Here is a 15,522-nt window from a genome sequence, read left to right as displayed (position 1 = left end):
GGTGATGAATTCGAGCTCTTAATTAAAGGGATAGTTTAAAATTCTGTCATCATTTACTCACGCTCATGTTATTTCATAACTGTATAAATTTATTTGGAAGAATGTTTGTCATTTTCAGTTCCGGGACATCATTCACTACCATAGTAGGAAGAATTAAATGGTAGTCAAAGGTGCTTGAGAACTCTTTGTTTTCCTACATTTTTCAAAATATCTCATTATGTGTTCAACAAAACAACAAAATACTATATTTTTATTCCTACTATGGCAGTGGATGATGTCCCTGAACTGAAAATTGCTAACATTCTTCCAAATATATTTCTGTGTGTTCATTGGAACAAATACATTTATACAGGTTTGAAACAACCTTAGGGAGAGTAAATGGGAGGGAGACAGATTTTTCATTTTTGGATGAACTATTCCTTTATGCCTTTATGAGATAAATATGTTTGTCCTTTAGGGATAATTAAGTTAAATAGAAACGTGATGTTTTAAATGGCAGATACAGTATGAAACACTCCCAATGCAGCCTAAGGAATTTAGTCATGTCTCAAGGAGTGTCAAGTGTAACTGGCCTTATTGTTTTATTTTAGCAAAGTCAGTGCACATCCAGAAGTACTGAAGCATTCAGTTATTCTATTATTATCATATAAACTGTTCAGAATTTAATTAACAGCAAAAGCTCTGTACTCGGTTGCTTAAGTGTGTCTGCAGTTAAAGGCATCAGGCTGTGAAAATAGAAGCAGGTGTCTGCAAAGCCCGATAAGGCAGAAAATGCACAGACTCCGCATTATCTCGCTCTGGTCTCTAAGCGACACAACCAGACTCCACTATCAGACAGTCACAGTTCAACAACAGAAGTCCTCAGAGCATGTGAGAAAGTGCTTAACATGGGACCGTTACACAAATGGCACTTGTGTGATACTCTGAATTTGAAACAGAATGGATGCTGAAGAATGTCAAGTTATCCCTTGGTATTTAGCTTGACTCTTGGCCTAAGATAACAGCGCATTGACCCCGTCCTGTGTTCTCACCACATACTCTGAGATTGTTGCTATGGAAAGATCTTCCACAGAGCTGTACTCAACAGCACATTCCCAACGGTCCCCTTTTGGGAGTTTCCTCCTGTTCTGGGTATCTCTGTTTTATCTAATCGAGCAAGTATATTTAGAAAGTTTGCTAACACGTCATTCTTGACTTTCTTAAATAAATGTTTGTGCAAGTGGAAAATGATTTCTAACGGTCAATCAAGTGGGTGCGGTTGTCACAAGAAGTTTCAGGAGGAGAATGAGAGAGAAATTAAGATATTCAATTATGTTCTTTTATTTGTCACGTCATCATGTTGGTCGAGAGGCTTGTTGTGATGGACAAACGTACTATTAAAGGAGAACACTAGTCACCAATGTGTTCATTATGTATTAAGGGGATTTCTGGAGGATGTTGACTGTTTTGGTCACAGCTACGTGTGTGAGGTTGATAATATTAACATAATACTTGCAATGGTAAGTTGTTAAGGCAGACATAACTGTTTCTATTTTAAAAACAACCTAAACTGAAAATGTAAACCACATGAAATTTCCCATAGAAAGAAAAAACACAGGAGATCTCTTTAATATGTAAATTTTTTCTCCCAGACAGTGACATTAAATGGAGAGCCAAGCTCAGATTGGTCAAGTTTCAAGATAACCTCAAACATTTCAAGTCTGTCCAAATCCATATTATTTTACCTAGATTCATTTTACATCTCATTCGTCTCATTTGTTATTTTTATTTCTCTTAAAGTCGGCATTAAACGGAAGTAGCAATTGTCTTCTTTTCAATATCGTGACATTAGAAAAAACATGTAGAACTTATTGGATCGTTGGAGTCTCGCCCTCACACCATTCCTCGTTTTTTATTTAAGATGACTGTATGAGGGCACATGAATAATAAAAAAGCGCACAGATATATAATCTATTAAAACAAATTATTTATATAAACACATGACAAATGTGAGCAGTCAATTTCACAATAACTTCAAGTTTTACGAGAAACATATGAGACAAGTTAATACTTAAATAGATCACAAAGGATAACTTTTCTCTGAATTGAAATAAAAATGTATTCTTAATATAAGAAATTTTTTACATGTTGTATATTAGCAGTACAAATATTATTAACAATGCTATACACCACTATAAAAACTGCAGTTATTACAAACGCAAGCACACAAACCCGCAAAAAATTTAAATAGCATAAGCCATTCTAGAATTGTTTAGATTTGTAGATGAATGCAGATGTGTTGTATCTAAGCATATTGCTTTCTCAAATGACATACGTTTCTGGTTCTGTCTCAGATAGGATATGAGATCACTTCCACAGTGTTTTAAACTGAACCTGTCCAGAGATGTACTTTGTCAAACAGCACAAGAGCGCCCACACAAGAACCCCAAAACTGGACGTATCCAAACTATAAAGAGAACTAACAGAGCCATTCCTTAAACATTAATTCGCCAGAGGCATTTCTCTAACGTACACGGCACGAACAGCAAGTATAGAGAATGTGGGTTTGGGTCAAGAAAATACATCAAAGGTCACATCTTTGGCTTTGAAGAAGTATATAAACAAGTCCAGAGCTCCAAAATACCCTAGTTTCATAAACATGGCAAAATCTCAAATCTCAAGAACTTTTTTCGCTTTTTAGAAGTGAAAAAGAAGCTAAAGCTAAACAACTTCACTCTCTGTAATGCTCATGGGAATGTATAAAAATCTTTCTTTGAAACACAGCTTTTTTATATAAATAAGAGCTGTGATTTTCCCTATGATGCAATCAATGTGACAACACACATACAATTTTCACTCGTGTTAAATGTTTGCAGCAGTCAAAGGTAAATTTAGTATCGAGAACGGCTGCGGTGTGTAGCTTTCGGAAAAAGAGAACATTTAAATCATTATATAACGTACCACAACCACAATGTTAAAAAATGACAGTTACGTTTTGTGCATGCACGTGACTTCATGCATGTCCTTTATATTGGTGTAAAGTGTAATGCTGTCCAGTCCTGTTAGATTGAAAGTGCTGCCTGAGGCACGTTTTTGCTCCATATCATTTTACTGCCTCGCTTTTATCATGATATTCCTGTGTCTTACGCAGTCCTTGGAAACTCACACATGCACATTCATTAAAATACTGATGTACATACAGTATTGCACTTGTGTGTGGGATGTGAATGTAGCCCAGCCCTAAAGTCTCTGGGGTCAGCTGTTTCTTTTTTCTCTAGAGTTTTGGCATATGGATGACTCCAGTGTTCCTTTGCCAACTGTCCATGGTGTGTTCTGTAGAACGTATAGCAGACTAAAACAAGGACAGCTGGCCTCTTGTAGGTCCTTGCACTTTCAAAGTCTGGCTCTGTCAGGTTTTGCTGAAAGAGGATGGTGTAATTCTCCAGCAGGGCAGGGCAGATGGAGACAGACTTTATGCCAATCCAGAGCAGCTGAGAGTTGGAAAATCCTGTTGCTTCTGGCCAGTGCCAAACATACCTCTCACTGTTGGCATTGTTCTTGAATATTATCATTATGATTGATCTTTTAGTCCTTATCTTATTATCCTCTTATCTATTCTTAAGGTACAGGTGTAACTGTGATGAGATTAACGAAAAAATACATTAATAGGTTGTTCGCTCTAAAAAGTATAAACACTAACACTCTTTGGTGCTTTTAAAGCATAATTTTAACATCCCGATCAGCTTGACATATGACTGTTGGCTTGACCAATAGCATGTGTTTGTGGCTGGACATCTGTTTGGTCAACCAATGGGGCAAGCAAGTATTCAAGAAACCTGTTGTTTTATTCTGTTTGCTCATGGTAGTGGTACAGGAGAATTTAATCTCCATTGATGCTCTATTCAACTTTAATAAGCATCTCACAAAAGGCATGAAACATAATATATTAAAAAAAAGTTTAAGGTGGGATTTGATTTTGTCTATTGGGAATTGATTGGAATGTGAAGGGTTGTCCCTGTATGACAGGTGGTTGGAGGGGAAGGGATTGAACATCAGCTGAATGGTTGCCAAGTCTATCCCGCGGTTTCTTTTTAACTGTTGCTGCAGATTCTTTTTATTGCATGGGTTAAAGGTGGAAGGATTTTGTTAAAAGGTTAGTTCACCCAAAAAATTTAATTCTGTCATAATTTACTCACCCTCAAATACACCCAAATCTGTATACTTTTCTTTGTTCTGCTGAACATGATGATAGATACTGTATATGGAAGAAGTTTGCAACCAAACAGTTCTGGGACACTGGGGCATAGTAGGACAATTCTTTGTAAGTTTCTTTGTTTTGTAAGAAGATATAAGAAGATATTTTCACTCACATAGTGCCCCAGAAATGTTTGCTTACAAAGATTCTTCCAAATATCTTTTTTTGTGTTGAGCAGAACAACAAAAAAATCATACATATTTGGAACAACGTGAGGGTGAGTAAATGATGACAGAATTCTCATTTTATGGTGAACTGTCCCTTTAATAGGAAGTTATTTATGAAAACGGACTATGTTTATGACTATAAAAATTACTTTAAAATTGTAAACAGTGATTTTAAGACGAAACCTTGTGTAATGCGTAGCACTGACAATAACATTTTAGATTTGGGAGTAGCATATATTGAGTTTTGATATTTGGGCCACTTTTGTTATGCAGATCTGGCAACCATGATCAGCTAAAAATAAAAGTATGAGTAAATCATTTTTGTAATGCATAGCACTGACAATAAAATGTATATTTTAGATTTGGGAGTAGCATATTTTGAGTTTTTATTACTTTTGTTATGCAGATCTGGCAACCCTGGCCTGCTCAAAATAAAAGTATTTTTGATAAAGAAGACAGGCTTTTATTCTTTGTAATAATTTGCATTTTTTTAGACATTCACAATATAAACAGGAACATCAAACGGTCATGTTTGTTTTTACTGTATGTTAAAGATCGGGTAACATCTTCAGTACCTATACAGTGTTGCATTAGTCATATCTTCGAAGAGTAGCCTATTTAGTTTGATAAAATTTATAAATGAGGGATTCAGCTGTACAATTATATCCGGAAAAACACAATTATGCACGTACGTGCCGTTTGCAACAACACACAGACATATGACTTGGTTTCACTTCCCCCGTGCAGTTTCGGCATCTTTAAGCACTGGGACCGCGCCATCTATCAGTTTCAAACGATCTCCAAATCCAGCGTTATATCCACCGTTTATCTATATAACATCCATCACAGAAATGCCGTGAACAACCAGACACATCTAAACTTCACTATCGCAAGAGTAACAGGCTGCAGTGCGGACAATCTTGACGCAGCGCAGACAATCTTGATGGCAAGCGGGTCTCGCTGGCTCTTTTTTTCGCCTTGCCGTACTTTTCCGGGAGAATTGGCCAATAAAGGGAGTAGGATCCCTGTTACGAAGCAGGGATCCAGACTTTTAAAAAAACTTTAACCGTGCTGGGGGAGTGTATCAAGTACAGAAATACTACAAGTTGACCATGTTAATCATGAGAAGCCAGCACGTTCAACCAGGCCCGTCGCGACAAGGCAAGCAAACCAAGCAATTGCTTGGGGCCCCGAGCTGGCCGGGGGCCCCGAGCTGGCCTGGGGCCCAAAGACAACAACTGGTTAAGAATAAAATGCAACGACAAACTGAGCGCCCCTTTGACAGTCAATGCAGTAAAGTGCAATGACACTTTTATTGGGATCCCCCTCAAGGGGCCCCTTTCGTGATCTCTGCTGCCGGCAAAAACAAAACCTCCGTCGGCAGTCATGAAGCGGAATTATGCTTCAGGATCCCAAAAAAGAAAGAAGAGAAATGAAGAGGAGGATAAGAATAAACAAGATAGTGGTAAGTGATAAATTACACTGGATAAAATAGCTCTTCTTGTCTTGGTGTCATTTTGCAGCAGGTAGGCTTGCAAAAATATGTTAGCTAACGTTACCTGTAACCTGCCTGACGGCAAATGCTGCTTGTAACGAACAGTTAGTGCAACTTCGGACGGAATATGGTTACATACTACTGTAATATGTTTTTAAACGGGATAAGGAAGATGCAGATCTGTTCCAGAATCACTGTTTATCGTATTTAATGACATGACATTGCTATAGCTTTGTAATAGGTTTTGATGAAAGTGGCATAACGTTAGCATGCTATACTAACTATTCCACCGTGATGATCTATTTACCAAATGGGGGGGTTAGGAAAACCACACAATAAATTCCGTGCATCAAACATTAGCTTGGGATGTTTTTAAGCATTAGTAACCCTTAACAAAGTGTTAGGAATATCTGGTCGTCTATCTATGTAATGTTTATAGATATTTTAAAATGGTTTCTTAAAGGTTTACAAAAAATGTTTAATCATTACCCGATACCTAATATATTATATGATAGATATAATGTGTGTTACAATAAACTGTTAATTTACAGCACTACTAATAATTAGTAAACATATAATTATAATTTCATTGTTTGTTAACAGTAAAAAGACTGTTTGCTAACAGTTAAATGACAGTAAACTAAAGATTAATTAACTATCAATTTACCATCTATTAATGATTGTTATTATTAAGTGTTACCATCTTTTCTTTCTCCCTCAAGGTGCTTTGCTTAAATTTCTCAGCCCTCAGGCTCTTCCTAAGGAGACCTCCACTGATGAAGGTAGAGTGAATTTCTCTCACTGAGCTGAGCTGTTAATAGTGACCTCTTTCAATATGCTAACAGTGAAATGGTAAAACGTACTTCACAGGTAATTTCAGATTTTTTTTCAATTATTTTCCCAGCTACACCATCAACTTCATCCTCAACATCAGATGCATCACTTCTCAGTGCTGATGTTTCCTCTATAGCACAAGGTACCACCACAAGCTCTAGAATTACAGCTGATATCCTGCACAGCCCAGAGTTTAAACTGATAAGTGTGTGCTGTCATATTGTTAGAAAAACAACAGTGCAAATCACTATTGAATTCCCACCAAACTGTGTAAATACCAGTCACTTTAGCCCATGGATATTTCAGAATGTTTAATATACAGTAGTGCCTGTCAAATTTCTAGGTGTCAGACACTCAGTGATGAATTCTGTACCTCGACAGATGGATTATATTGATAAAAACATTATTTTTCCCCAGCTACACCGTCAATAGCATCTCTCACAGTGGAAGACACTGCATCCAGAACAGAAATTTTCAATGTATATTTGATTTTATGGTACAGTGGTGTTTTTTGTTATGCACATTATATGCAACAGCAGTATTTGCACTGTAATTTTATTTTATTTATGCACAGTATATGCAACATGAGTATTTGAACTTTAAACATGTTTTATTTATGCACTGTTTATGCAACAGCAGTTTATGCACTGTAAACCTTTTTTATTTATATAAAGTGTGGTTGAACTTAAACTTTATGGCTATGCTGTGGTTCCTGTAGGCATTGCGGGTGTGCGGGCGGGGCGGGGGGTTGGGGGGGCCTCCATGTCCATTTTGCTTGGGGCCCCCAAATTCCTTCAAACGGCCCTGCGTTCAACTGTGTAATGAAGTCAGAATGCATGATAAAGCATGTTACCTCCACTTCAACCACTGGCCCATACTATTGTTTTGTAATATGTTTATTTACAATAAGAGGGGCAATAGGAAACTAGAAAAACTAGAAGAGGATTGGGTAAAGCTGTAATCTGGGTTTCAAACAATCCATAACTGCTAGGCCACGGGGCCAACAGCATACGGTTTTATAACTTCACATATAGACACTCACACATATAGCCTACACCACAAAGAAGTTCACACACTTATCACCTCTCTCACCAGAACACAGGGAAGAGGGAGTTCTGGAAAGAAAAGCTTTTTATCAGACAGTAGGCCTATGAGTTAGCTCAGAGTCTGGGTTGCTGTGACAAAATATATGTCATCAATCCCAAATCTAATCTCCCTATGTGTTGTGATGAACCGGTTAAATCAGTGTCATTTCCCATGTCAGCAGTGGCAGGGCTGCTTTGTTCGGATTACTCTCATTGCACACTTTGTACTGTTTGGAGAGCACGTGTGGACAAAGACTTGTGATAAAATATGGTTAAATATCGCCCCCTGCTGATGATCGGTGAAAAGTGCACAAATTTGACCTTTGGTTCTCGACTTCACACCTTGTATTTTATTTGAACCACAGAGTCAAGATTGTGGAGTTATTACCAAATCATTTGAGAACCCTTTTAACACTCCTAGGCCTCATATCTAAATACAGGGGTGCAGGGATGGATTACTGACCGGGCCAATTTGACCAGTGCCCAGGGGCCCTTGACTACCATGAGCCCGAGGGAGCCATGGGCTCCAAGTTTGCGCCATCCAGTCCGGTACAGAAAAACCAACAACAATGAAAACAGATGTTATGTTTAATACATGGGTCCCATAGCCTATACAAGGCCTCTGTGGATAGCCTGTAAAAATAAAATGATAAACAAATCATGGCAGAATATGTTTTTATGTTATCTTTATTTATTAAATTAAATTTGACATATTCATTCAATTACAGCACATTTAAATGGCATTTCCTGAATCTGTTTGTATGTTTACAGACATGTGTCACAGGGGCAATTCATGGTGAGAAATCATTTTTTATTTATGTAATGCATGAAATATGTGTATATTTGACATTTAAGTTAAAGACGTGTGTTTCAGTTTGCCTCAATTTGATCCATTGTTTATTTTTTGCTGCGTAGCTAATATTAGACTTCTATAAACCCTGTACGGAGTATTTGTTAGACCTAAGGTTATAACAAGGAGTCCATTCTTCAAATAAAACACAAACTTCTATTGGTACATTTCTTTATTTATTTTCCTGTATAGTTGAAAATCTGTAATGCTAACTAAAGCTTTATGTTAGCTTTTTAGTTTAATTTGACAAATACCGGAATGCGTTATTACTGGGAATATCATATTTTCCCATTCCAAATGTTGATAAAATTGATCTTGTCACCGTTGGGTTAAATGAACCCAGAATTCTTTTTATTTGACCCACTGGGTTAAAACAAACAAGCATGGTAATTTACAATTCTTTGGACCCAACGCTGGGTTGAAAATAACCCAGAATTTTTTTTACCATGCAACATAGTTAATTTTAGTAGGGCCTTATGCAATACATTGTATCATTTACATTAAAAAGATAGACATTTAGCCAAGTTTAATCATGAGCCAATTTGATTATAGGCAACAGAGCCCAAACCGAGAATGTTGTGGACAACGTTGCTTCTACTTAAGCTTTAAAAAAAACCAGACAATAATATGGGTGAGGCAGTCATCTCTCGTATCATTTCCTGTTTACTGTGCCGCCCGACTCTTAAAACGATCAGACGTCTTCTCATTACTTAGATTTTATTGTTAATCTCTACTCTGTATTTCTGTCTCAGTGTATTTTTGCTGAATGTTATTTTAGTGTCAAGCACTTACCTGCACTTTTGATTTTTTTTAAAATCACTTTTACAAATACATCCTTTTAAGCTCACAAACACCAGTTCCTTCCAGAAAACATTGACTACAGTTGGCAAACAGTGTATGACTCTAATAAGAAGCCGTGATATAAAAAAACACAAGAGAAAGCGGAGCTTGATCAGGCCATATGCCTTAATTGATTTCTTGTGTTTCTCAGGCAGTTCCCTGTTGTGTGAGTGCAAGGGCTCTGGGATAAGGCCAACTGGGGTGCTGCTGCAGCCACTGAGATTGTGGAGGACCGAGTCACAGACAAAGAAATTGTGAAGCCTACTGCTTATTGTTATAAGGTAGGCTGTATCTAGTCGTGAGTGCGGATGGAATGCAGCAAAATTAACAAACATCATTAAATTTGGAAGCGATTACTTAATACGTGTATTTAAGGGATTTGGCTTGAATTTGTGACATGCTTTTAAAGAAGCTAACACACACATATTTATGAATAAACCCATACACAAGCACACACAATTAGCAGTATGGACTTGGCTTTGTCGTCAGTCTCCACAGAGGGTAAGTCAAAGCCTGCCATTGGCTGGGATGAATCATGTGACTGCAGATTAAGCTGGAGGCAGAGCTCAGTTTGTAGGGTTTTTATATGGTGTAAATCAGATGCTCACCACAGCATTCCACTCCGCCTTCACTAACAACAACAACTAAACATGAGCGGTACCTCACCATTCCTTACCGAACTAACGCTTACTGAAATTCACCTGCGTCCCCTAAATCCTCTCGTTTTTCAGATCTTTGCCATGCTGTTTATCTTTGAGCCTTGTCTAAATAGAGACAGGTGAATATATTATTACATACAGTATGTTTTGCTAATTGACACATTATTACGCATTAATTGACGAACATTGTGTTTTGTTATTTTATCGTGAAACACAAAAGTAGATGACACCTTCAGAGCCTATTCAATTGAATTATATGGACGAAGGAGCGCCATTAACGTCTTTGAATGTCTTCACTTATGTTCTGTGGATAAGAAAATTAAATCGTTCAGAAATTAGATTTTGTTTCTGTCAATATTTTTGTCAATAATTGAATGAGTGCTAGTACTGCTGATATGTTGTTATCGGGTGAATAAATAAATATACTCGTAGTTTAAACATTTTAATGTCTATACTTGTATAAGTCCCCAGGGACTTTAAGATTTCATTCAAATCTAGTCTGTTGAAAAAGTACAAAAGCTTTCATTGGGGCGTCACCCTTTCAAACCTTTTGCAGTTAGGCTACTGGTCCCAGTAGTGCATATCAGTACCTCAACCAAATTTTAGTCATTTGCCTAAATGGTACATATTAGGACATTTTTTAAGTGTACCGTCCCAGTGCTTATAACTTTTTCTGACAGTGGGGAATGCGTTATGTGGGACACACGTTCTAGTGTTTGTAGATCCCCCATAAACACATAAATGCCAGTGAAACTTTGGGTTACCCAAAGCTGTGATGTCATCTGATCTTTCCTGAGGTTTTCAAATGGTATTGGGTGTGGATTTAATGCTTTGTATATACATATAAATATGTCACATAAACGAAAAAATGTTCCGTATCCATGCAATTTTGAAATATATTTTACAAAATGATCATTACAGCCTGAAATCAGGGTTTACAAAACCTTCTGTTTTGCTTGTGTTTAGTTCATGGCCTGATAACTGTGTGTCAAACCACACTACTTAACACTGACCTTACCAGAGATCTCATAGTAGTAGATGGTTAAGTGTTTCCTGTTGTAGCATAGCATCAATGGCTAATGTTTCTCATATGCTGACTCATTCTATGCTTTTATATCTATGCTATAATGTTGGAACATATGCCACCCACAACACCTTTCTGAAAAGCAGTCTTTCACATTTCCCTGAGAACAAACTCAGAAGCGGCTAAATCTTTGTAGCTTTGTGCACATATAGTATAAATATAAACCGTCTCTCAGGACTTTACTGAATGCTTATTCCAAGGTTATTGAGCAAATAAATACAACAAGATTTAGACTTTAGTTTACAAAAATCTGGTTTTGTTACTGTCAACCGAGAGTGTTTAGTCTACACACTCTCTGAATTTAAACAGAGTTAAGAACCACCACATTACAATGTGCTAGACGAAACTTAGCGCCATTTCTTTTGGTCGTCACTAAATATGTATTTTATATTTGTTTGATATATATTGTTGTCACTAAACGTGTTTTTTATATTTGCAGATGCTTTTATCCAAAGTGACTTAAAGGTTCTGTGTGTAATTTATAGCGGCATCTAGCGGTGATGTTCTGAATTGCAACAGAACACTGACTACACTCATCCCCCCTCCATTTCGAAGCATTGTGGAGACCGAGAGAGGATTAGATGTTGTGACGTTTTCGCTTCTTTCTCAAATGGGATTTACGAAACGCGTTCTGTCGAGCAGTTCGTCTTTTTAGAGCTACTGTAGAAACAACATGGCGACATGCCCATGCAAGGGGACCCGCGCTGTGTGTAGAACAGAAATAGCTAATTCTAAGGAAACGCTTCATTATGTTAGGTCTTTATACACCTCTGAACATATAGTTACATATGATAATGCATTTCTTTCAATAGATCCACTAAAAACTATACACTGGTCCTTTAAATGTATACTAGAAGAACTGCAAGAATTTTATAGTTTTATTTCATTAACACTGCAAATATGAATTTAGAGTCTGTCTGACATTTGACTTGTGTTTTGACTTGCATATATTTTTTTGCTTATATTCAATATGTTTTCTTGTACAGCTGCTTTGTAACAATGACAATTGTAAATAGCGCTATATAAATAAACTTGCCTTGACTATACATTTTTATGCTGCGTGAATTAATGTAAATTCCACCAATTCGGTTCAGATTCATTTATGCAGTTTAGTACAAGGTTAGTGTTAGTCTAGTTCATACTGTAAACATGTTCACAAGCAAAGCTGGTCAATTTGGTTGATCGGCGGATTTTAACTGGTTAGTATAGTTTAAGGAATAGTTCACTTGAAAATAAAAAAACTCGCCTAATTTTTCAAATGACATCCTAGAAGTAGGTTACAAATGATTCGTAGGTCAGCTGAAACAACGTTTTTTCATCCAAAACAAACATATATAACGTCTGCTAAATGACTAAATGTCTAAATGTAGATATTTAGGTTACATACATGTACACATAGTCATGTTCTCTATCTCTATCTCTCACACACACACATACACGTATAAAACTAAGCTTTTTACGACCGCTTTTTGTGAGAATGCGCTTTTTTGGGGGGGAGAATAATTTCTTATACCCTTAGGGAGTACCGCATCCAAAACACAAGAACAACCAAATGCACCATCGTTGATCATTTTGCAAACACCTTTATCTTTTTTATACCTCGCTCGGAAAGCAACAGTTGTTTATTTGTTTCATTTTTGCCTCTAGTGGGTCCTAAGTAGTACAGCAATGGTCACTCGAAAGAGGCGGGGAAACGTAGAAAGGAGAGTGATGCTTGCCCACAAACGCGGACCCTCTTCCCTCCCTCCCTCCCTCTCCCGTGGCCCGAGTCTCTCCTCCTCACCGAGGAACCCGCTTTGTTGGGAAGGTGTCTGAGAACACGCGCGTGATCCTCAACTCGATCTGCCGCTCCGTAAAGCGCGGCTTCGTTATTATGTGTACTGTCTCTTTAAGATCCCTTCGCTGGTCCGCTTCGTATTGATCAATCCACCATTTTCCAGCGCACAGCACTCAGCGGCGGCAGCGGCGAGAGATAGAAAGCCCTACCTGGAGACGCCAGGCAGGACCGGGGGCAGTCATGGCAGCCAACATGTACCGGGTCGGAGGTAAGAGATCAAGCTTGGTAAAAAACATCGTGCTGTTTTTTACGCGTCGCCCTCGTACGTGCTGTTTTGCGTCAGGGCTTAGCAGTTTTAGGTTTGTCCTTCCTCTTTTATGTTTTAAAGTAGTGTAGGACTACAGCGAGAGGATGAGGAAGACGATGGTGAGATGAAGAGGGACGCTCTCGTTTCGGGACCCCGGGATTGTTTTTAATAGTAACTAGCTCAACGTTTATCGCTGTTAGCATGATGTAGCGCGTGCGTGTGTCATTGAGTATTAGTAACGTTCGGGTAACTCTTAAATTTAGAGAGGAGGGAGGCACGTTTAAAGTTAAGTTTGTGCAGCACGCTTTTACTTTGAGACCCGTCGGGTGAGACGCGCTGTGAACTGGTACAGTCGTGAATCTTATTGGACTTTATGTAGATAAGTTCCGTATGAACAAAAGAGAGAGTGAGAAAGTTTGTGAACGTAGACATAAAGCCCGTAGATGGCCCTGTGCTTATAAAGATGATGTAAAAACAACCCACAGAATAGAAAACGTGGTCACGTTGTGTCAGAGGTTGAACTTAATTGAGATGTGGACTGCACTGAAATTGGTGTGTGATCATAAACGCCAGTTACGTTGGATGGCAGTAAAGCAATGCTATTTGAATAAATGTGGGTCAAATTTAAAAGGTGTCCACAATTATGTCTAATTACATTAATTATCCATTATGGCTGAAGCTCGGGTACCTATTTAAGTGATTGCATCTGTCTCTGTACAAAAGACAAGTGAAAATGAACTGATCCCGTGTTGGCATCAATTATCCATTAGGGTACCGGTCTGAGGAGAAAAATGTGTCCAATGTGTAATTATTGATGTAATGGGTGTATTTGGTAGAGGGTGTTTAGTCTTGAGGCAGAGGGGTTGTATAGGGTGGTCTTTTACGACAAAAGCTGATCTCAGGCACCGTGTGAGATCACCTGTGCTCACATCAAACGCGTATGATCAAACATCAAATACTATTCTTACTATTTCGGCAGGATATGAATAGTATGCACATTTTCCGTATGCAAAGAATACTCTGGTGACTTGCTACAGTTGGCAAAATGTGCTGTGTGAACAGAACATACTGTGCTGGGATGTTTAATGCGCACGACCGACTGTCCGTTTTATAGTGAGGAATGATCTGGACTTAATGTGAATCACATCTTTTTAACCCTTTTTACATGCAATTGCACTACATTTTTTTATTATTTTAAACGAAATTAGACTAAAATATAAGATTATATACTCTCCAAAGGATCATTTTTGGCTCTATGGTTCCATAAATAAACTTGGACAAGTAAACTTTTTTTGTAGTGGGAAAGGATTCTTCAGACTATGAAAGATATGGCTCCTTTAAGAAGCTTTCTTTGGGGAACAAACATGGTTTGTAGCGCCCTTTTTTTTGAAGTGCACCTTATTTCCGAAATAGTTATTGGATGCTGCACGTAATGTTTCAAGTTCATTTATATATATATTCATTTTATATATATATACATTTTAACAATGTTGCATTGATTCAAAGCAGCTTTATAAGAAGAAAATCACACCAAAAATGTAATATAGCTTACATAAGGAATATAATTGTATTCTCCCCATAGAAAGATCGGAATCTACAAAAGATGGTATATGTCTTTTTTAGCCTAAAGGACATTTAGTCGATTAATATGATAGATAACGGGTATCATATCGGACGCCGCCCAAGCTCGCATGGAAATGGCTTTTCAGAATTAAAGAAGATTATTCAAGAACATGAGTGTGTAAACATAGACTTTGCCTCTGAACAAGAGTAGAAAATGTACAGTTCAAGTCTGTAAGATTGTGGTTGGATCAGTATTTAACAAATGCATAGTCAAATTAGGGCTGGGCGGTATACCGAGTTGGAGGGATATATCGATATGTTTACCCAACGCGATGCGGGATTAGCCTATATCGTTCATATCGATATGGTTTGATGCCGTGCACGCGCTCGCTCTGAGCGAACCAGATCGCGCCCGCTTGCCTGCTCCAGCACACAAGGTAGCATGCAACATGGAGGAAAGAAAAGTCGCAAGTGGTGCGATATAACTAAGGCGGTAGCTTATCACATTGCTAAAGACATGGTTCCTATTGCAACAGTGGAATAAGAAGGTTTTAAAACGCTGCTAAAAACCGTTGACCCAAGATACCAGTTACCCAGTCGCAAGTACTTTGCAACAGAAGCTCTGAC

At 37.9% G+C, this 15,522-nt stretch overlaps 1 protein-coding gene across 1 annotated transcript in view; it reads left to right on the top strand.

The window, feature by feature from the left end:
- The first annotated feature begins 12,907 nt into the window (after positions 1-12,907).
- The window catches only part of mta1 (metastasis associated 1), a 38,945-nt gene continuing 36,330 nt past the window's right edge, over positions 12,908-15,522 (top strand). Inside the window, exon 1 of the mRNA XM_079458477.1 lies at positions 12,908-13,293. Within this exon, the coding sequence (XP_079314603.1) occupies positions 13,266-13,293 (28 nt within the window). The 5' untranslated portion in view covers positions 12,908-13,265. The remainder of the gene's footprint in view (positions 13,294-15,522) is intronic.

Source organism: Barbatula barbatula (assembly GCF_947034865.1).
Source record: "Barbatula barbatula genome assembly, chromosome: 6".
In the NCBI taxonomy this organism is placed as follows: domain Eukaryota; kingdom Metazoa; phylum Chordata; class Actinopteri; order Cypriniformes; family Nemacheilidae; genus Barbatula; species Barbatula barbatula.
This window is presented reverse-complemented; position numbering and strand designations above follow the sequence as displayed.